Source organism: Xyrauchen texanus, chromosome 43 (genome assembly GCF_025860055.1).
Source record: "Xyrauchen texanus isolate HMW12.3.18 chromosome 43, RBS_HiC_50CHRs, whole genome shotgun sequence".
Taxonomy (NCBI): domain Eukaryota; kingdom Metazoa; phylum Chordata; class Actinopteri; order Cypriniformes; family Catostomidae; genus Xyrauchen; species Xyrauchen texanus.
In genome coordinates this window covers 28,387,826-28,410,552 of record NC_068318.1, presented here as the reverse complement: position 1 = coordinate 28,410,552, position 22,727 = coordinate 28,387,826, and the positions used below count along the sequence as shown (strand labels likewise).

Sequence of the window (22,727 nt, the reverse complement as noted above, 5' to 3'; positions counted from 1 at the left end):
CCGTTTCATTCCTCATTCCCCAATGAACATCTGCAACGACACCTACATTTCCTCCAAGGTAAATTAAAGCCAATAACTGAACGTTCCAAAAAAACCTATCTATCAAGTCAGTCCACTGTCGGCCATTTTTGGAACGTTCTCGGGAGGCTATTTCCAATCATGACAGTGCAGCTCCTATCTACTTGAATGGAGAAAGACCAAAATCTCAAAAACGGTTGGTCAATATTAAACGGTAATGTAGGTCTAAAATTAAGTAAAGTCTTTATGTAAAGAAAATGAATAGTCAGATTAAATCTTTTAACTTAAAACTTTATTTTGATAATTAAGTCTCCTCAAATTCATTCTCTTTCTGTCACATTCCTCATTGATAGGCCCAGGGGAGGGGTCTTTTGTCTCCTCAGGTGTGAATTACAATCAATATTCATGATAGTTCACGCCTCCACGCATATGACCTTTCTAACACTAAAAGTGTCTTACAGAAGTTCAATTACTATATTGTTTTGTATGAATGAGTGATCAGGATGGTTTTCACATAGTTTTTTAGCAAAAACTCTAGGCTACAAGATCCAGTTCTCAAAAGGCTTGTGGACAAACGTTTAGTATGTGTTATATGGCCTTATTTCAATGACTTAAACATTTTGTTTTTAAAAAAACCATGCATAAATGTTATTTTCTCAAAAATACAACCATGTACACAAATGTTGCTCACATATTATTGTAGCCCAGTTTGTGCTGAATACAGTGTTATCATACTTTAGCCATTAATATGTTTTGAAGCAACTGAAAAAAGCACAAATGTCAAGGCATGTCCAAACTTCTCCAGGGCCCAAAACAACCTCAGACTCCAGAGGGTTAAGATCAAAGAACATTCAAATCAGCAGTAAAATCGGACAATACTGGAATCATTAATTGTGATACTTTAACTCATATTACACACACAAAAAACAAAATTTCCCAGCTTGTATAGCTAATGCACGTGCACATTTTAAAGTTGATTGACAGGTGATGTCTGTATCTAAAAGGTGGTTGAGCGTTCCAATTTAAATTGAAGTGGCCCATCTCTGCTAAATAATCTCTATGTATTGATTCAAGTCATAGTAAAAGTGATAGTAAATAAACAGCTCAAAGCATCAAAATTAGTGCATTATGAGATGTTATAAACAGCTCTGTCACTAACATTAATGTTATTTGATGTGTAATCGCTATTAAATTAAGTTTTTCTCCTTTCAAGTGACTGTAATAATCGTTGTCCTTGATTCTGATTCACAGTGTTTTATCAAATTACTGTGTAATTTAACTACTTCTACAGAAACCTTCAGATAAAAATGCAATACAATGTCAATCTTCATACCAACCCACGTAAAAATATTATCCATTCCGTTTATAAGAATATTTTGTCAAAAATCGCGTCCTCCAAGGCAATCTCCCATTCATTCCAATGGGGAGTTCTGCAGAGCTCGTCAGTGCGAGTGACCGTAACTAAAGGGGCGGAGCGGAGGGTCAATTGTGTTTTAATTTTATAGCAACTTTTTATATCAACTTTACATCAAGTAAAAATGTTCCGGGGTCAATACAAGTTATGCCCAATCGACAATATTTGTTGCATAATGTTGATTGCCACAAAAATAATATATTTAGACTTATCACTATCTGAACAGTAAGGCACTGACAATGGAAGTGAATGGGGCCAGTCCATAAACAATGAAATACACTAAAACAGTGTGTATTTAAATGTTTATGGACTGGCACCATTCACCTCCATTTAAAGTGCCTTACTCTGAAATATATATATATATTTTTTTAATAAACATGTGGCAGGTTGAAATAATTTTTCTGGTCTTCAACGTGATTCCACAAATCTGTCAATTGAGCCTAAGTTCTTTTGAACCCAGAACAGTCCTTTAAATTTGTAATGTTTATGTGGAATGGCAGTACCTCCATATTTATTCAGTTCTGCTGTGTGATTCAAATATTTCATCTACCCAGATAAAATTACATTGACTGAATATGTTACTGCATAGTTCACAAAATCCTTCTGTCATAAGTTCTAGTGGAAAACAGATTCTATTTTGTGTATTTTTGTCCATAAAACACATTTATTATGACAGTCTGGCCCCAATGTGCCACAAGATCCCTCATAACTCATGGTATGTTTTGAACTCAAGAGAGATGAAGACTAAAATAACCACGACTTGTTTACTGTTAAATTTTTTGTGCTGACTCAAAAAAAGTTCCCAACTGTAGCTTAAGCCTTAACACATCTATGAACATACAATTGAATTAGTTGAAGATTATAGTCACGCTCTCTCAGTTACACGGCTCTCGGAGGAGCATATATAAAGTTACACCCCACGGTAAGGTTTGCTTTGCGATCATGCTGTCCAAACAAAGCAACAGGAGCTCCCTACGGGCTAGTTTGAGCAGCTTGCGGCTCCTTTTCGAGTCTCCCCATTCTGATCGATCGATTGGTGGAGATGGTTTGAGTACCCCTCTAATGTTCTCCCTGGAGAACCAGCGAGCAGGCGCCATCTCTGCTGGTGGACGAACTGATGACAGCGTTGACATCAGGGATGATGTCTTAGAGTCTGAGAGTGAAGACAGCATCTCTGTGTGTGAGAGCAAAGACACAATATCCATAGATGAAATCAAGGACGTGGCGCCCAAAAGTTCAGACCTGCCAGATGTTTTTGAGGACAAAATGGTGACAAACGACATTTTGGAGGATGATGTAGTATCTGTTGTTGCGACCCGTGAGAGCAAGATTAATTTCATCATATTACCCCTTGAGACCGAAGAGGGCTGTGTTTGTGGTATTTATTTGAAAGAATATGCCAACTCTTCCATTATTAACATCATTGTGCAGAGGTTGCTGTTTACATAGCTCAGGATGATTCAGGAGTTCTCAATTTTGTCTGATTTAAGTCAACTTGGTCTCAGATGATTTTTCCTTTAAGGAGAAATAAAATAGACCCCAATGAGACGATTGTTGATGCATACATTTTGAGTTTGACTTCATATTGAAAGCTCTGACTTTCGATTGCAGGCTTGGTATCTTGGCAAATCTAAGCACAGTTTTAGACATGGTTGAGATCTCTTCTGAAACTCTAAAGATACATGTGAGATACTGGTGTCTTTCTTAGAAAGACCATCCAACAGCTGAGAAGCAAAAGTCTCTATTAGCGCTCTCTTGTTGCAGTTGAGGAGAAACCTTTGAAATATTAAGGAGATCTCATTTGTGATTTTTCATTTGTACTCTCTGAGATTTCTCTTTGTATCTCTGTTTGTTCTCTCAGAATGTTCTGGACCTTTAGGGATGGAAGGGGGTATAATTTCAAACCAGCAGATAACAGCTTCCTCCACACATCGAGCTCTGTTTGGACTGCAGAAGTGGTTTCCGCACTTCGCACGGCTCAATAAGAAGGGTCTCGTCAATGCCTGGAGCGCATCCGAGCGTGATCGATATCCTTGGATTCAGGTATTCAAACCACATTTTGACTTTATTAGCTTTACATTTTTTGATTTAAAGTCAACATGAAATGAAAGTTATTTTCTTTCGTAATGCACATTTCAAGTCTTATTGTGTATAGTTCATCAGTGCAAGTTATTCCAAAGGGAAAAAAAGTTTGTAATAACTTGTTCTGCCTGTGAAACGACTTTCCTTTTTCAGCTGAAGTCAACAAGGCCACAGCCACATCCCAAACATTTGTGTAGCATGACATAAATCATTATTGACAAGGATTTAAAAATGTTTTGCTTACAGTATATTGCCCACCCTACTTCCGCCAAATATTTTTCCTCATTAAAAACTCTTCAGCCACATTCATACAGCAGCAGAATATGGTTGTCAAGCCTGTTTTGAGTGCTTAATACAGTTACGTTCATACACGGTTCGGTTATTTACGATAGTGACAACCACATTCTATAACGTAACTGACACCCACAAATTTTCACGTCTCACAGCCACTGTCTTCCACCAGCTGCTCATAGGGCGCAAGCCGCACAACACAAATGCTGCAATGCACGTAGCATACAAAGCCACTGTCTTTTAATTATGATCTAATGTATGAACTCGCACCTCGATTGGACTCATTTATGTAATAACGTGGCGGCAATTGTGATAAGACATGCCGGTGTTATGGATGTCGCCATTTGTTTAGTCACTGTCACTATGGTTACAGCTGTTAGAATACGGTTCTGACTTCGGTTGTTCATTCATACAAAGAGTATTCAAACTGCTACTGTACACTGTTGTATGAACGGGACATTTCAAGACTCACACCTGTAAGTAAATACGGTTGTCAATCTCAAACACTGACTGAACGTAGCCATAACTATGTCAGAAGACTGAAGTAAAATATTTATTGAAGTAAAATGTAGAAACAATACACAATGTACCTGCAGTTATCAGCATTGTTTCTTGTTCCTTGGGATCTTTTCTCAACCTCAGTTACCTAAAAATTAATAAGAAAAAAGATAACCTCAAAGGTATTTGCCAAGCATTCAACACAATAACAGCTTTTAAATCATCGAATGCCCCTCAGTAATTGGTTTATGTTTGAAGGTAAATTGCATCAAAGATTGTAGGGTCTCAGAGCTGCTAAAGGCACGTCTAGCTAAGATTTCATTAGGACAAACAGAAAGAACAGTGTGGGAGTACAAATCTGTTCACAGCCACCATAATGACTTAAGTGCTAACTGCACACTGCCACCAGCCATGCCCACACAACACAAGCATTCCTGCTGTTCTACTGGGCATCTTGCTTGTGCCTAATTTAATTTTTGAGCCCATTAAGTGGATTTTGATGCCAAGGATGTCTTAGAATAAGATCCCAACTTGTTCCCAAAACACCGTGTTACCTGTTTACATTGCCCTTAAAAGCTCTCATTCCTTAACTGGTATTGCTTCAGGACCTAGATTTTACACTGGACAGTGGTAACCCAAGTGGTGACACAACACAGCACCAGAATTGTTTATCATATAAAAGTTAACAACAATTATTATCTGACATATCGGTATATTACCATGAATGGCATAGAACCCAACAATATGCAAGATTTTCTAACATGACTAACATATAGACTGAATAATAGGACAAAGGACAGTTTGGTTTTCTAAATGTCCCTTAAATATGGATTTTGTCTGCAGCCAATACTACAAATTCTGTATGGCTATCGTCACTGCAAGCAAACTCTGTATGGCTTTTAATATATTTATACATTTAATGTAGTCGAGGTCATATTTGATTTGACACAGCTTGTGTAGTTGTTCGTGGTTTTCGAGGATGAGGGTCTGTCAAGCAACCTGTCCAATCTGGCTAGCAAGTGGCAATAATTTGTGCCATAATATAGAGTTTGATTCGAGATACAGCCTTTGTCATCGTATAATACTGGCTGACGTCAACAAGTCCTCATTTTTTCAACCCCTCCCATCCACTTTGACGTCATTCTAGTATGTATAAATGTCTTAACTGGTAGACGTTTTGAGCATCGTTTCTTTCACGGCCATACAAAATGCTGCCACATGGTAGGGAAAGTGCATCCCAAATTATATAATTTTTATGCATTAACAGCAACAGTTTGAAAAGCAATCTTAAAATGTAATTTTTTTCATTTTTTTTTTGCTGTCAGAACAGACCTGTGAGCAATTTTTGCACCAGTTGAGAAACACAGATGCTTTATAATTTCCACAAAGTGGCTCTCCAACACATGGCCATCATTGCCTCCACCACAGCAAATCCTGAGATGGACAAATTATAACTCAAATCCCCACAGGGCTTCACTCATTCATCATGAGGTCTGAACCATCGATTTTGTGCTGTCCCCTCACAGATAAATCTTCAGCGGAGGATGAGGGTGACCGGACTGATAACACAGGGTGCAAAGCGAATCGGGAGTCCAGAGTACGTGAAATCATATAAAGTGGCATACAGTGACGACGGGAAGGCCTGGAGCATGTTTAAAGTCAAGGACATGGATGAGGACATGGTAAGACGTGGCGACATCAGTTGAGATGAAAGAGCCAGTGGGAGATATTTTTAAATTAAAAAACTGTCCCCTTAAGTGCTTCTCCTGCCTACTTGCACCTCTTTCGAGTTTTTCTTTTTATCAGTCAAACTCTTGTTATTTTATATATCTGTGGACAAGAACTATTTCTTCAAGAACTGTATCATCATTTCTGGAATGTCTCGACCATCTATATCAAAGTTCTGCTTTCATTATATGAGCATAAGGGTGGGTGAAAGGGTTTGAGCAAGTAGATATATCTTGTACATATACTATGTGTCCACAATCTTAGACAAATGTTAGCATTATTCCAAATTAAAGTTTAGTGCTATTATATTTTAGTTAAGGATAATGTACAGTAATACATAATAAAGCCAGAAAGGGTGATCGGGACCACAACGTAAGGCCTTTGGGTCTTCTATTAATTTAAAGGGGTTTATTTTGCAACAATAATCAGCTGACTGTATTTCTGCAGTCATTATACAAAACTGACTGCAGAATTCCACAACTGACCAATCAGAATAATTTTTTTAATTCTTTGTTTTTATATATATATATATATATCTATATATATATATAGATATTCACTGGAAATGCCGATAACAACGCCCCCTCGGCCAACTCTTTCAGTCCCCCAATTGAAGCACAGTACATTCGGATTTACCCTCAAGTATGCAGGAAACACTGTACTCTGCGTATGGAGCTCCTGGGCTGTGAGATTACAGGTATGCTCGATTCATTGCAGAGTACTTCAAATTCTTCTCTCACACTTCTCTGAAGTGAGAATAATGTCCATATTTCTTGGATTTCTTTGTAAGGATGCTCAGAGCCAATGGGGATGAAGACGGGACGCATTCAGGACTATCAGATCTCCTCCTCCAGTGTGTTTCATACCCTGAACATAGACATGTTCACCTGGGAACCTTCCAAGGCCAGACTGGACAAACAGGGCAAGGTCAACGCATGGACATCAGCCCACAATGACCAATCCCAATGGCTGCAGGTGAGACAGACATGAAAGTAAATATGATGCGGTGGGACCACCTTTGTTTATGCGTTGACGTCATGTGAAACCCAACCCCCCTTGGAAACATATAAAGGGTCAGCTGTTCAAAACGTGTTCATGCTGTAGTTCAGGTCAGTACAGTCATAATTGAATAAAACATAAATGTTGAAAAGGTAGTATAATATAATATATTTAATATAGTTTTTTCTGGATATTTCATTATCTATAAATGTATGATTCTGTTTTGGTGCCTAAAAGTATCATAACAGACAGTATACATTATTTACCATTTTAGAAAATAGGTAGTGAAATTGTATTGCCTGTCAATCAATAGAAAAAATGTATCTAATTAATTAAATGATATGCAGATTAATTAATTAAATTAATCTCAATTAATCGCTTTTATGTACATTTTTGCTGAGAAAGACCAAATTACATTTATTGAATATATAATGATATATTATGTGATACCTCAAGAAGTTGGATGAGAAAATGTCAAGAGTTCATGTCTGCAAAATTACTTTGAAGATGCTAAAATACAACAGAGTTTTGATTTATTTTGGCTTTTTCTTCACAACATAATTCCCATATTTCCATGTCTGTTATTCCATAGTTGTGAGTACTTTACTATTATTCTAAAATGTGGAAAAAAATAAATAAAATAAAGAATAAGTGACCCTACATTTTTGAATGGTAGTGTAGTTTGAACCTTAGAAAAACATGTCTCGAGATCTCTGCATTCAGAATTGCCATATGTCCACCTGTGTTTAACACATTCTCGTTTTGTGTTGTTGCTAGTGTCAAGCAAGCCTGAGTGTGGTTTTTTTGTCTGTACAGCTGCGTGTTGCCTATACAGTTGGGGTTTTGCTTACTGCCCCCTGCTGAAAACAGGTGGTATTTCGAGCTTGAATTGGTACGATGGAAGGAAAACTCCTTATTACAGTCCAGGGACATTATTTTATGTTTTATTTTTTTAATAATTTAATTAATCAAACTAACCAATTAAATCGACAGTCCTTAACACAATTAGTTATATACCATTCTGTCAGTTCCAGAATCTACCAACAGCCTTGTCAATTTATAGTGCACATTGTCTCTTTTAAAATGTTTTTTAATAACTTTTGAGTAAATACTGTGCAAAATAAGTTCATCAATTTAGTGTACATCAGGGGTGCTCACACTTCTGTGGCATGAGATCAACTTTATCATAATGCTATTACAGTAAGATCTACCGTGCACAATTTAAATATACATTTCAAAAACAAGTAATTGAGGCCTGGCCTGGTCCACCCAATCCTGAACATGTCCCACCTTGAGAACTACTCCTACACCCACCCGCCCGATCTGTTCGGCCCACCCAGAAGATCATATGGCCCACCTTACATCTTAGAGCTGTAGCCTGGCCTGGTGGGGGGAAGGATTTGGCATGACACTGAACAAGTGAACCTTGTTGGGTACATCATGATTTCAGCCTTGACATTCCATGACACATAGAACGCATTTGTGCTCATGCAATCAATAGACTGAAGGATAATCTTTCACATCACTTATAATCCTTCATGTAGACTCCCCCACAAGTCAATATGAGGTCAGCCTCCACTTCAATGTCACAAACATCATTAATGAGGCTAAACTGGTAACACACTTGCTCAAGTCCATGTTTGTCTGGCCATTGTAATAGACTGTAAATCCGAACTGAGGCCTGTTATGCTGTTAAGGAGTCTGTCGCCATTGAACTGAGATGGGGAAATTGGATCAGAGAGAACAGGGTAATGCATAAATTATATTACACCTGCATGCTTGCAGAGCCAAGTCCAGCTGATCAAATCCTCCTCTGAGATTGCAGAATGGCTATGAATGCCTCTCATTTCTGTACGGGTTGAGAAGCAGAGCATGAGTCCTCATTAAAGAACAATACCATAGCGTGAGGAGACAGAAAGAGAGAGAGAGAGAGATGGCTGTAAAGACTGCAGGGTTTTGCCCCATTCAGAAGGTTAGCTGAGAATGCTTATTACATTCCAATTGAATTCCTGAGGTAGAAAGTAGGATGCCGAATTTGAATTTGCTTTTAAAGAAATAGGGTTAAAACAGAATTCAATTCTAAGAAATCCATACTACTAGTGAAGTTTTACAAGTATACTGTATTTCATTTTAAGAATGAATTATGTATTAACATGTTATCATACACACAACCTGTATTATGCATTTACAGACATATTAGATGATATAAAAGATGAAGTACAGTATGCCACTTTTTGTTGTTAAAATACTTTCTCCTGTCCCATCTTAAAGAAATAGTTCACCCTAACATGAACATTCTCTCATCATTTACTCACCCTCAAGTTATCCCATGTATATGACTTTCTTTCTTCTGCTGAACACAAATGGACATTTTTAGAAGAATATTTCAGCTCCGTAGGTCCATACAATGCAAGTGAATGGGTGCCAATTCTAAAGCTCCAAAATGCACATAAACAAAGCATAAAAGTAATCCATAAAACTCCCGTGGTTTTGAAGCGTTCTGAAGCGATATGATAGGTGTAGGTGAAATACAATTCAATATTTATGTCCTTTTTTAATATCACTCTCCACTTTTATTTTTCCTTTTACATTCTTCTTCTTTTGTTTTTGGTGGTTGGCATTCTTCGTGCATATCGCCACCTACTGGGCAGTAAAAACCTATTTAAATATTAATCTTGTTCTCATCCACACCTATCATATCACTTCTAAAGATTGATTACTTTCATGCTGCCTTTATGTGCAGTTTGGAGCTTAACATTTTTGGCACCCATTCACTTGCATTCTATTGACCTAAAGAGCTGAAATATTCTTTAAAAAATATTTGTTTTCTGCAGAAGATTGAAAGTGATACGCATCTGGGATCTCTTTAATTTTTAGGTTTATTTTCTCAAAAACTGTGTCTCTATGGTACTAGAAAAATTACATTTGTAATGTATATATATTTTAATATATTTAATAAATTATCTTTTATTTTATTGACAATGATGGAAGAAATGGAAGCGGAGCGTAGTTCTAGCGGGAAGACCAGCAGGTGTACATCATCACATCATTAGCTGGGTAATTCCTAGCCAATCACACGTAAGCCAATGCTTTATAAGTCCGCTCACAATCTATCACATTGCTGTTTCGGTGTGCTAACACTGCAACCTCCACCTCCCCACCACCACCAGCTGAGCCCTGTCCCGCAGGGGGGTAGGCTCCTCGCCCCTACCTCCCATCTCCGGCAGGACATGACGGTTCCAGGTACAACTCCCTCGGACTGCTGGACAGGGCCTACGCCAAAGAGAGAGACATCACCTCCCATTTTACATCTATCAAACTTCACTCAAGCCTGCATGTCTTCCCGATAGAACTTAATTTCTCAGAAGGTTCTAATTTACTAAATATTTAATCATTTAATAACTATTATATTATAATAATTTAAAATTTTTATGTAATTAATTTTAATCAACTGAAATTTAAGTTATCTTTTACTTTCTATAAATCTGAAGTTATGTATGACAAAATAAAAAAATGTTTGATAGAGTTTGTCAGTATTTAACTTACTTGAGAAAAGTCAGTTAATAATCAAGAAAAATTGATTTGACACATTCTATCAGGGAATAAATGGGCATAATTATTCACTTGCAGTTAATTAAATGTGTTTGGAAATACTGTAACAGCACTAAAATAATAATCTAACAAAATTCAGTGGAATGAAGTGTTTCCTGCGGTGTCAGTGGCCCTAATTAAGTTCAGTTCTCTAAGAAGAACCTCCGCGGTGAAGAGAGCTGTGATTTAATTTGACGGCAACCATCACGTGACGTGCACTGTAAATTCAAGCTGCATTAAACAGATAAAGTACCACCAAAAGCAGATGCAAAATGTGTTTAGCCATCAGACACCTTTAGAGTTGTTTGCTGAGTAATAACCTACTTAAAAATTACACTTGGCTTGCCTTTGGCTCGAAACAGCAAAACACTCTTAAAAATATAGGATCCAATTAAAACCAAAAAGGATTTACCTGATGCTATAGAAGTACCTTTTAAATCTAACAAATAACTTCGATTCTCGACTACATTTACATCATTTTACACATATGCTCAATATGCTGGACCGTTATGGTCTTCCGTGGGACAGAAAAGACGACAAGTAGTCTCAAGTTGATTTCATTGTCTGGAAAATGATATGCAATGAAAGTGAATGGTGACTGAGACTATACTGCTTGTCATCTTCTTTTTGTGCTCCTTGGAAGAAAGAAAGTCATACGGGTTGGAACAACATGAGGGAGAGTAAATGATGACAGAACTTTCATTTATGGGTGAACTATCCCTTTAATGCTTGTAAAAGTTAGTTTTTACGATAGCTTGACTCTTCATATCTGCTTGTCTCTCGTTGCAATTATAACTACGTTATTTTAATTGAAACGTGCACATATATAAATGAACAGTGAATATTCTGAATAAAGTGTGCTGTACATCACACAGAATGTTGGAACTCTCTCTCTCTCTATCTCTCTCTCTCATTATCACCAGGTGGATTTGCGGGTTCCCACCAAAATCACAGGAATTATCACCCAAGGGGCTAAAGATTTCGGGCATGTGCAGTTTGTTGGTTCCTATAAACTGGCATTCAGTAATGATGGAGAGAGATGGCTCGTATACCAGGATGAGAAACAACAGAAGGATAAGGTATGAATCCTGCTCTTACATGTATTAAAAGAGTGTTAAATGGAAATTAGGAATTTGATATGTTATATATGTGTTATTTAATTATGTCAGTGAACATATCCTTTCAAAAATGCATCCTAGTAACTATACATGCATGTCTGTCAAAATAACATTGTAACTGAAATTTGTTTATTATAATATGTTGGAACATGGTATTAGCCACTTTCACAAATAAATGAATAAATAAATAAATACTGTCAGAAAGATTCTGAAATCTCCTTACGCTGTTTGAAGGAGACCACATATTAATTTAATATGATTTTTCAGTAGCAACAATGGCACTGTGGTATTTGACATCGTTGTTTCCATGGTAAATTCTTGGAGGGTAACCAGCATCAGACACAATACACTGCTTACCTATACTAACCATGTGTACTTCTGGCTATTAATAAAATATCATTAAATATTTATTATTAAATAGTTGAAACTCTAAGTATCAATGATTTAAATATTATAAATAATTAATTAATTGCATTATTACAAATACATTTAAATATTATTTTATAAAATAAATGTTATAATTATGTAGGTTTTTATGAACTTTTCTTTACCATCATATGGGAATTTTTAAATGTCATCCATAAAAATCTGAAAGACTGAATTCTTTGAGCTGGAATATTCTGGAGCCTCCCACACAGACATAGTGATGGACAAGAGATCAGCATTAACTAAGGAAAAAGATGAACCTCTCAGCATTTTTATGACAATCTACAGCCTCCAGCTGAAGTTATCACCTTCCCGGTCAGAGGGGGCAGACGGCCGCTTTCCTCAGCACGATTTTCTTTAAAGAAGTCAACCCCCAGCATGAAAACATTGACCTAAGAAGAGAGACATATTTCTTAGAAATAGAGTTATTTCTATTTGACGTTCAAAGGACAAATGCCAAACAGAATTTTTACATTTTCTGGACACATGCAAAACTCGCTGCCATGACGTTGGAATGTTAAGGTGTTTTTAGCCTGTTGCCATGAGGTCGGTCGCTAAGGTGTTGCTAGGTAGTTGCTATAGACCATTTCAAGGACTGTTCGTTGGTTAAAGGAAGCGACATCTTTGTTCCATGAACATTTCCTATCTATAGACATTCCTAAAATGTCATTATTAAAATGTGGACCATGTTTTTCAATGGCTGAATCCTCCCTGGATGCCTAGAAATAACGGAAATTAAAGTATTTAGAACGCCGTAAAAGCACATACAAATGGACGCACAAACTGCTGCAGTGAAGCGAGATGACTGAATATGTGCAGTACTAACATCTTATGTCTGGCAGGTGACATTTTTGCCAACTAATTGTAAGTTTGAGAGGTAGAGCTCTAAATGTGACTATGTAGATGGCTCCCATTATAATGAATGAAGCTGCGCAAGTCATTTACTATTACATTTAGTCATTTGGCAGATGCTTTTATCCAAAATGACTTGTGACAAATTAGGAGGACAAAAAAAAAGAAAGAAAAAGAAACCCTATCTCGCAGACAGCTTCTTTGAAGGAGTGATCCAATATCGTCTAACTACGATACAATTTCATCGCCTCTCTTGCTCAGTATCAACAGCACGTCTGGATATGTCACTTCAGGTAAACGTTTGATGTTCTTTACTCAAAGATGTTAACTATGATACTACTATGATAGTGCTCCAATGTCAGTAGTGTTCTAATTCCTTTGTTATTGTTTACATCCTTGAAATGGTCTATAGGATGTTCTGACCTGTTGCTAGGGGGTTATTTACTGTATCTCACACAGTTTGGTCAGGTTGCATATACCGCACATTTTGGCAAATGTAGAAGGTATTCCAGATATTCCATGCATACTGAAAATTAGCATACTTGTCTGTAGTACTGTGTATATAGTACATACTACCAAAGTTCTATGAGTATTGTTATAGTATGTAATTCGGAACATGTCTGCATCTGTACTTTAAACACACATACACATGCAGACTTTGTCCCATAAACACACACAGTAAGGTCATGAGAGTCATGGTTGGGGGTTGTTAGTGGTGTTGGGTTGGTAATGTATTCTGACAGGGCTGATATGAGACGTTCACAGAATAGATTTCTCTCAATGGACCAATCTGTGAACGATGTCCTTTAACAAGTGCTATTTAAAGACTGAAGGTTAAGAGCACATGAAAGCCAAACATCTGCTTAAATGCAGCTTTTTATGGCCTAATTTACCACCCACATTTGAATCTTTTTAATAACATCAGAACATAACAGTAGGAGACACTGGGAGCCATTGTAATAGGGGCCAAGTGTAACGCCCTCAATATCTTATTACAAACTATTTATAAGTGATGACACTTATAAATTGTCTTATTACTTCTCTTATATACACTGTATAATATATATATATATATATATATATACACACACACACACACACACACACACACACACACACACACACACACACACACACACACACACACACACACACACACAAACACACGCACACCACAGACACGCACACATGTATATGTCTTATATAAAAACATGGCAGGTCGATTTGTAGTAGTCTTTTATTTATAATGCAGAATATAAAAAACATTATAATTGCCATTAGTCTCACCTTGCTCTATCCTGAAAAGGCTGATTTAATCACTGCATTGTTAATAGTACACTGTCCTTCTATATCCTTGACAGATCTTCCAAGGAAACTTTGACAATGAAACACACAGAAAGAACGTGATAGATCCGCCCATCTATGCCCGATATGTCCGGATCCTTCCGTGGTCATGGTACGGACGTATCACCATGAGGGCGGAGCTTCTGGGATGTCCAGAGGAACAGTGAAACCTTAGGACAGACTGTGTAAAAATAACTTTAAACATTTTTATTGGTGATCTTTAGAGTCTGTTGTGATTTTGGATGGAATTTTCATTCTGGAAATTGCTACAAATCGCAATGATTTACAAACGTTACTGTTGCCGTACAACTACTTTTATTTGAGAATTGAGTATTATCAGTTAAAGTAAGTCAATTAAAAATGCTCAGGTCAGTGATCGCCTGCTAGAACAGTGTTCAGGGTATATTATTTAAGGATTTTCATCACTTTATGACTTTCTGTATATTAACTATATTGTGTACATATTTTATAATGTATTGAAATAAGAACTGAATGAATAGCACATACATTTGCAGGAATTACATTAATTGTGCAACACAACATAGATTAGATTATTCCAGATAGATCAAATGTCAATAGATACAACAGTAAAAATGTAATCAAAATGGACCTATACTCTCCTACACATTCTTGGTCTTATTGTGAACGATTAATCGGTGCACATTATTCCAAAGAGAGAATTTTTTTAATTAAAATGTACAAACTTGCCCGCCTCTGAAATGACTTTCCATTTCCGCTGATGTCATCAAGCCCTCTTACTTTTCAACCCCTCCTCTTCAACAGTCATATTGAGGCAAATTTAATAAGCAAATCATTTCCTGATGGATAACATCAAGTCCTGTCGAACATTTTGGTCCCGTTGAACAATATCTTTACCCAATAACAAAATCGGAATATTTATTTCTTGTTTTTTTAAACAATAAGCTTATATGTACTCGCTTTCTAATTCCTCATTGCAGTATTCACTGGACAATTGGTTATGTAACTGAGTATAATGTGCTCTCTATGGGTAGTATTATTCAATTCTTAATGTTCACTTTAGAAATAAAGATACTGTGAAACTGTAATTGCAGTCTGAATTTGTATAAGGACATTTCTCTGCCTTTCTATTGCTTTTTTGCTGATGTTTTCACTTTGCACACTTCAATAACTGTAACTAACAGCCTGACCTTGAGAGCGAAATCCATTTTCACAAAAAAATGGAAAGCTACAGCTTTGTGAATCGCAGTTAGTTTTGACATATATTCTGCTAAACTTGGTCACGTACACCAAATAAATTCAACTGTGAAACATATCCGCTTCAGGTGGTCAGTGCGCTTTTCTGGAACATACTGTGCTGGTTTGTTGAATATTTTAGCCTATTTTCTATGATTTGTAGTTCTGGCTGATCTTCCATCTAGACCAGCTAGAAACCATGTAAAACCAGTTATCGTCAGAAGCTGTATTTTACAGCAAATAAAAAAAAGGTACTGTATATTGGTCTTTTTATTGAGGTGGAAATGCAACCTCACACACACTCTATGTCTGAATGTCTAAATGTGCAAAGATATAAATCAACTGTCAGCGTGTTAAACTAAGAAGGAAGAACTTTTTTCCACTTTAACACTTCAAAATGGTCTTCATTCACCTGTGAACATAATCTGAACTGACATGGTGATAAACAGCAGAGACTTTGACACCCCATCCACACTAGCAACATGAAACGACAAAACTAGATCTCTCAAATGAGCAATGTGATCGCACAGAATGTGAGAATTCCACTGTATACAGATGGTTGACATGCATATGAATCCTGAAGAGATTAAATGCAGTTACCTCACAGCTGAAGTCTGAAGCTCTTCCTCTGAGCTGACATGCATGAAAAATGCATGAGCTAATCATCTGCATCTCCTGATAATGTCAACACCAAGACAGCACATCGCAGCACTCCGAGCTCCAGACAGAGGACACAGAAACAACTAAATCTGACAAAAACTATCAATCAACTTTGTTGTAACTTTGCTATGGATAGTGTACAGTTTGTAGCATAACAGTTGAGATATACAGTATGTGTTTCATTTATATTTCTAAAGTCTAAATGATCAGGCAGTCAAAATAACAGAGTGGATTTTGATGTTAATATTTTAGTAGTATTATGCACTAGGCGGATGAAAAACAGACTGCCTCTGTTTAAATGTTTGACACTGATTTGGCTCATCAGCTTGGGTCTAATATAATGAACCTAAAGAAAACAAATTGCAAATGAAATATACAAATCTATTAAGAGAGTTTTGCAAAGTGAATGTGGAAATTAATTAGTCATTCTTATAAAAAAATGGCCACTGTATATTAAGTCATATGCACATTCTGATTGGTGGAGGACACCTGCCAATCATCAAACACTGATCTGAGTGTAAATCGGAGTATGTAAATGTTGTCTAAAGAGGCCAGTTCTCAAGAGATGAGTCCTAGCTAAATAAATCCATCACTGTCTGAGCCACATAAGCCAAATCAAAGCAGTTCTTTAAGTAGTTTTTGCACACAAGCAAAACAGTTATAAGAAAAAAAAAATTATATAGCAAATTATAATTTTTATACACTGGCGGCCAAAAGTTTGGAATAATGTACAGATTCCGCCGTTTAGGAAGGAAACTGGTGCTTTAATTCACCAAAGTGGCATTCAACTGATCAGAAAGTATAGTCAGGACATTACTGATGTAAAAACAGAACCATCACTATTTGAAAAAATATATAAAAAAGGCATTTTTTATCAAATCTAGACAGCAGTCATCACTCCAACATCTAATCCTTGAGTAATCATGATAAATTGCTAATTCGGTACTAGAAAATCACATGCCATTATATCAAACACAGCTGAAAGTTATTTGGTTCATTAAATGAAGCTGAAAATGTTTTTTGTGTTTGTTTTTGAGTTGCCACCATAGATCAGTGGTTGCCACAGTATGCAGTAGACTGGCATGTCTTAAGGTCAATATTAGGTCAAAAATGGCACAAAAAAAAACACGGCTTTCTCTAGAAACTCGTCAGTCAATCATTGTTTTGAGGAATGAAGGCGATACAGTGCTTGAATTTGCCAAAAAACTGAACAGTTCATACAAAGGTGTACACTACAGTCTCCAAAGACAAAGGACAACTGTATCTAACAAGGACAGAAAGAGATGTGGAAGACCAGATGTGCAACTAAACAAGAGGATAAGTACATTAGAGTCTCTAGTTTGAGAAATAGACGCCTCACATGTCCTCAGCTGACAGCTTCATTGAATTCTACCCGCTCAACATCAGTTTCATGTGCAACAGTAAAGAGAAGACTCAGGAGGCCTTATGGGAAAAATTGCAAAGAAAAAGCCACTTTTGAAACAGAAAAACAAAAAGAACCCCATTGAGCTTTTTTGGGATCAGTTAGACTGTAAGGTGTGTGAGAAGTGCCCGACAAGAAGTGCTACAGGAAGTGTGGGGTGAAATGTCACCTGAGTATCTGGACAAACTGACAGCTAGAATGCCAAGGATCTACAAATCTATCATTGCTGCACTTGGAGGGTTTTTTGATGAGAACTCTTCAAAGTGTAATAGTAATTTATCATGTTATTATTGTCCTGACTATACATTGTGATCAGTTGAATGTCACTTTGGTGAATAAACGTACAATTACTTTCCATAAGAGCAAAATCTGTACATTATTCCAAACTTTTGGCCACCTGTGTGTGTAAATCATGCAGCCTATTTATTATTATAATTAAATTTTTTGCAAAATCACATGTAAAAAATGAATGAACTGATCTCTCTTAAATGTGACAACTCAGATATATGATTGGTTTCATGAGCATATAGGTTATAAAAAAAACTGATATTTAAACATTTATATCAATATTGTGTTCCAGTTAAACAATACATTTTTAATAATAAATTGACATGCAATGTGAGACAAATAAAAATGTAATAATGAAAGTGTAGCAGTAGACTTTTTACTATAATATTAAACTTTTACTCCATGTGCACTTCTCTTTTAAGATTAAAAAGCTGCAGGAGCATATTTTTTTTTATTATCATCATTAATTATTTTTTCTCCCTCTTTGAAAGTGTTTTAAGAAAGCAACTGATTATAAAAATCATCATTTTAAACAAATTTTGCTTTGAGGTGACTATTGTGTGATTGATGCAAGCTGTGATAATCGATATGCAAATTGTTCCCCACTAAAACTGCTGTTGTGATACAGTTCAGAGTATCAGTTACTGTTAAGTGTAGTTTTTTATACAGATTTCAACAGTTTACAATTTAGCAGTGATTTAATGGCGCCCTCTAATGGCAATAAATAGTACATAGTAACAAAGAACATGGCTGCCAACTACAGGACAGTTCCGATTCATTACAGTAGCCCTGATTGTTCAGTGCTTTTCTTTTAGAAAACAAAATGTATAACATGTCAAATTATGTGTTGCACAAATTCAGATAAACTACATATGCTTAAAGCGTTTACAAAGTGTCACACCATGTTAAATCTCAGACAAACTGATTGTGAGGTCACACACACACACACACACACACGGAGATGTAGGAACAGTCACCTCTCTGTTCACACATATAGCTTTGGCTTCATTCATTCAGCTGTCAGTCAGAACACGAACACCAGGCACCAACACTGGAGACAGGATGTGATGGACATTCATCTTGTGTCAACAGGAAGTAGGGACAGGGATTCTACTGAGTCTTCTGTGAAAACAAAGAGCCTCTTGACCTCTGTTTGGTCTCTCCAAACATTGTCAGTCAAGAAAGGGCCCACTTCAAACAAGATCTGCACACAATAGAATCATTTCGACCTGCATCTGGTTTAGAGATAACAAAACAACAAAATGCAGCGCAACCATGATAAGAACACACGAGGAAATCCAAAACAGCTATTCCCAAACATTCATCCTTTTCTAAAACTTAAAACATACATTTTAATTACAGACTATATTTTTAATTACAAACTAGAAGCCAGACAATTTGAGGAATCCTCAATCCTCATCCATTTTCTTGAATGTTGTGGTTGGGGGCATTGTTCAAATCCCTAACCCAAAGTATGACTCATAATAATAGTGATGTTTTTACATTATGAATTTATTTCACTATTTGTTCTTACTATAATTCTGCCCAGCACCACTTTGCAAATCAGGAGAATTAAGGAGCATCTGGTTCTATCCCATTCCATATTTGACGATGATGTTGTTCCAAGATTAGCATATCACAGAAAATTGTACCACCCAGAACCTCACTGCATTGACTTATTTTTCCAGGTGTTAATGTTAATTGGTTTTGGTAGTCAGCAGTTTTCCAACAGACACACCCAGTAAGACCAAGACCAAGAAAACACAAAAATTACACTACATGCCCAGTCAAATGTCTACACTAACACACGCCTCAAAAATCAACATTCAGTTGCTGGATGCCATGAACAGGCTATTTGTCTTGATTTCCGTGTTGAGCTAAAGTTGGCTGAACGTGTGTTATGAAACATTCCATGGGGGGTTTGAGAGCCACAAGACATTCAGCCAACACCTTGGAAATAGTTTCTAAAGAGACGTTACACCTTGGAATATCTGAACCAATCAAACAGTGAAATACAACGGATATAAATTATACCTGGTCAAAGATGTGCTATTACTATTCTAAGCAATTTGGCTTGCAATGTTTTTGTGTAAAGGACTTGAAAATGTGAATTACCAGAGGCAGATCAGGGTGGCATTCAGACTATGAGGGGTGGCAACCAGGGCTGGACTGGGAAGAGAAATCGGTTGGGATTTTACATAACAACTGGCCCAAATGTTGTTGAGCGAGCTGGGGGGTTGAGCCAAAAGTTGTTGAGTCGAGGGGGTGGGGTTCACGGGCCTTTTCTGCATATTTAGCTTATCGCGGCACATTCGGCCCATTTTACGGCCGACCAAATGGCCCACTCGGTTCTCCCGATGGCCAGTCCACCATAAATCGTTTTATTTTGTTACGTGTATATGGATGGAAAATGCAAGCATGTTCCATATTATTCTTCTAATAAAGTCCTGTAGGCCTATCACCTTTGTTACAGCTGGAATAATCCATCTGATAGTGCTGATTAATACAGTTAGGTTTGGGTAAAAATAAACTCTACAGAAAATTGTACTGTGGGGGGCAGTGCTGCAAAACTCATGAATATAAATGATGCTATGCACAGTAAAAGATTCTTTTAAATTAACAGTTTCAGTCAACAGTCATTCTTAATGACTGATTCAAGCACCCATATCTCATCTCTACATCTGCCACTATCAGTCTTGGGATTTTGCTAGGCAGTAGATGATCAGCACACAGCATAGATCAGCACTTTGATTTAAGAACATGACTGATTGATCTAGTGGTAACTTTTTGCCTTTAGTTTTTAGAGGTTTTGGATTCTAATTTGCCCAAATATACAGTATGTTTTTATTTGCATAAAACAGATGCAGGGAAATGAGAGTAGCGGAAACACAGACACATTTATGGACAGTTCTGTATATAAAATAACAGCAAACTCCGAAATTCAGACAGCGACACCCACAAACTCTCCACTCCAGCTGCAGGAACCTGGAAAAATGTAAATATGCACCTGGGCAACAGTGAACGATATGACACAAACAACTGTCTCCCATCACACAATCCAGCCATATAAACACTCCGTTTATATAGGGTGGAAACACACTGTGCACCATCAACAATCATCTCACCTGGTTACCGCACACCTGAGAGTGATTAAGAGAGAGGGAGAAAATAGAAAAAGACAACACACACACATACACACACACACACACACACACTAACAATACAGCCGAGAAAGCCATCACAATGGGGGACACTGAAAGAAGCATATAGACACATACAACACTGATAACAACTGCAACAAACACATATCATAACATTCAAAATAACACATTCCAGCACCGGATCACCAGTCAAAACACACACAAATCAAACAGAAACTCCATCTCAAGAACTGGTGATGTTTCATCTGGATTACACATACCTGACATAGCTGTTTCAATAAGTGGTGAGGAAATGTTCCACCAGTCTCAGCCTATAACTGTCAGCAATGAATTTAATTATCATTCAGTGAATACTTGGAAACAACAGAGAAATTCATCTTTTAGCTCTTTTTTTCCCAGTATTTGTCCATGTGGTCATTGTTGAGGAAATAAGCTCATCAACTCGTGAGAGTTCAAACACTAAATTACATGCGCTGCAATAGTAGGTAGAAGATTGGTCGATACTGTGATCATTGGCTGCTGCAGCTACTGTAAACAATCACATGATTAGTTGCTGCTGTAATCAATAACGATATGGGTCTGTAGTCATTTGTGCGTTTGGTGAGAGTTTAGGAATTTTGACATGAATAAACCCCTACACAACGTTAACATCAACAATAATATACTTACATTTATATTTAACACATTTGGATACATATGTTGGGGTGGCTGATGAGGTGGCAATGCTTTTTTTTTTTTAAATGCCGCTCCGGTAGATCCACCCCTGTGAATTACATTGTAGCAGGACACAAGCCATCAAGAGACCAGAATATGATTGAGACTTCGAGGTGGGCCCTTTTGATATAGGCAAGTAAAAAACTACCTAGCAACCATCCAAAACACTCTATAAATACCTAGCAATACCCTAATGTCTAGGGCTGGGTATTGATACAGATGTCCCAATTCAGTTAGATTCTGATAAATATTGGTATATTTCAGTAAAAATGTCAATTTTGCTTGTATATGAAATACATTCTCTAACAGCTAATTAGGTACATTAAAAGATTATTAATTTTACAAATTTTATTTTATAATTTTTTTTAATCATTTTGGTCACATTTTAGCTTCTTAAAATTGTACAAATCTATGTAATCCATCAATAAAAATTATGAATGGAAATTGCATATATTTATAGTTGTATAGTTGTAGTTATATTAATGCTGTCGGTCAATTCAAATTATGAATCACTAATAATCACATATGTTTGTAGTTAATTGTGATTAATCACAGTGCTAAAATTTTACATTATATATATTTATTTTCCTGTCAAAATGCATTTATTTCATCTTAAGAAAGAAAACAAAACAGTAAATAACAATATAATGCTTTATTAACATTTTTCAAACAAAGCCTTTCATGGTATATAGATAGAAATACACTAAAATAGTACCAATTCAAATAACATTAAACGTTTCACAAAGTCTAGGTGGCAGTTTGACTAATTGAAAGAACTGGTCTCCCCATAGGTTGCATATTCATTGCAATGGGCACTGCATCTCTTAAACTCTCATCCTCCACAATATGAATTGGCCGATAGACTTTGGCCATCTGCGTTCCTACAGTAATCGTGAAGCTGCATT

General features: G+C 36.6%; 1 protein-coding gene across 2 annotated transcripts in view; it reads left to right on the top strand.

Annotated features, from left to right (window-relative positions):
- The window catches only part of edil3b (EGF-like repeats and discoidin I-like domains 3b), a 29,365-nt gene extending 13,637 nt beyond the window's left edge, over positions 1–15,728 (top strand). For both annotated transcript variants that reach the window (XM_052116219.1, XM_052116218.1), the window contains 6 exons: positions 3,294–3,475; positions 5,830–5,985; positions 6,584–6,728; positions 6,822–7,006; positions 11,545–11,700; positions 14,379–15,728. In XM_052116219.1, coding sequence (XP_051972179.1) covers positions 3,294–3,475; positions 5,830–5,985; positions 6,584–6,728; positions 6,822–7,006; positions 11,545–11,700; positions 14,379–14,528 — 974 coding nt within the window. In that variant the 3' untranslated portion in view covers positions 14,529–15,728. The remainder of the gene's footprint in view (positions 1–3,293; positions 3,476–5,829; positions 5,986–6,583; positions 6,729–6,821; positions 7,007–11,544; positions 11,701–14,378) is intronic.
- Positions 15,729–22,727: the final 6,999 nt, after the last annotated feature.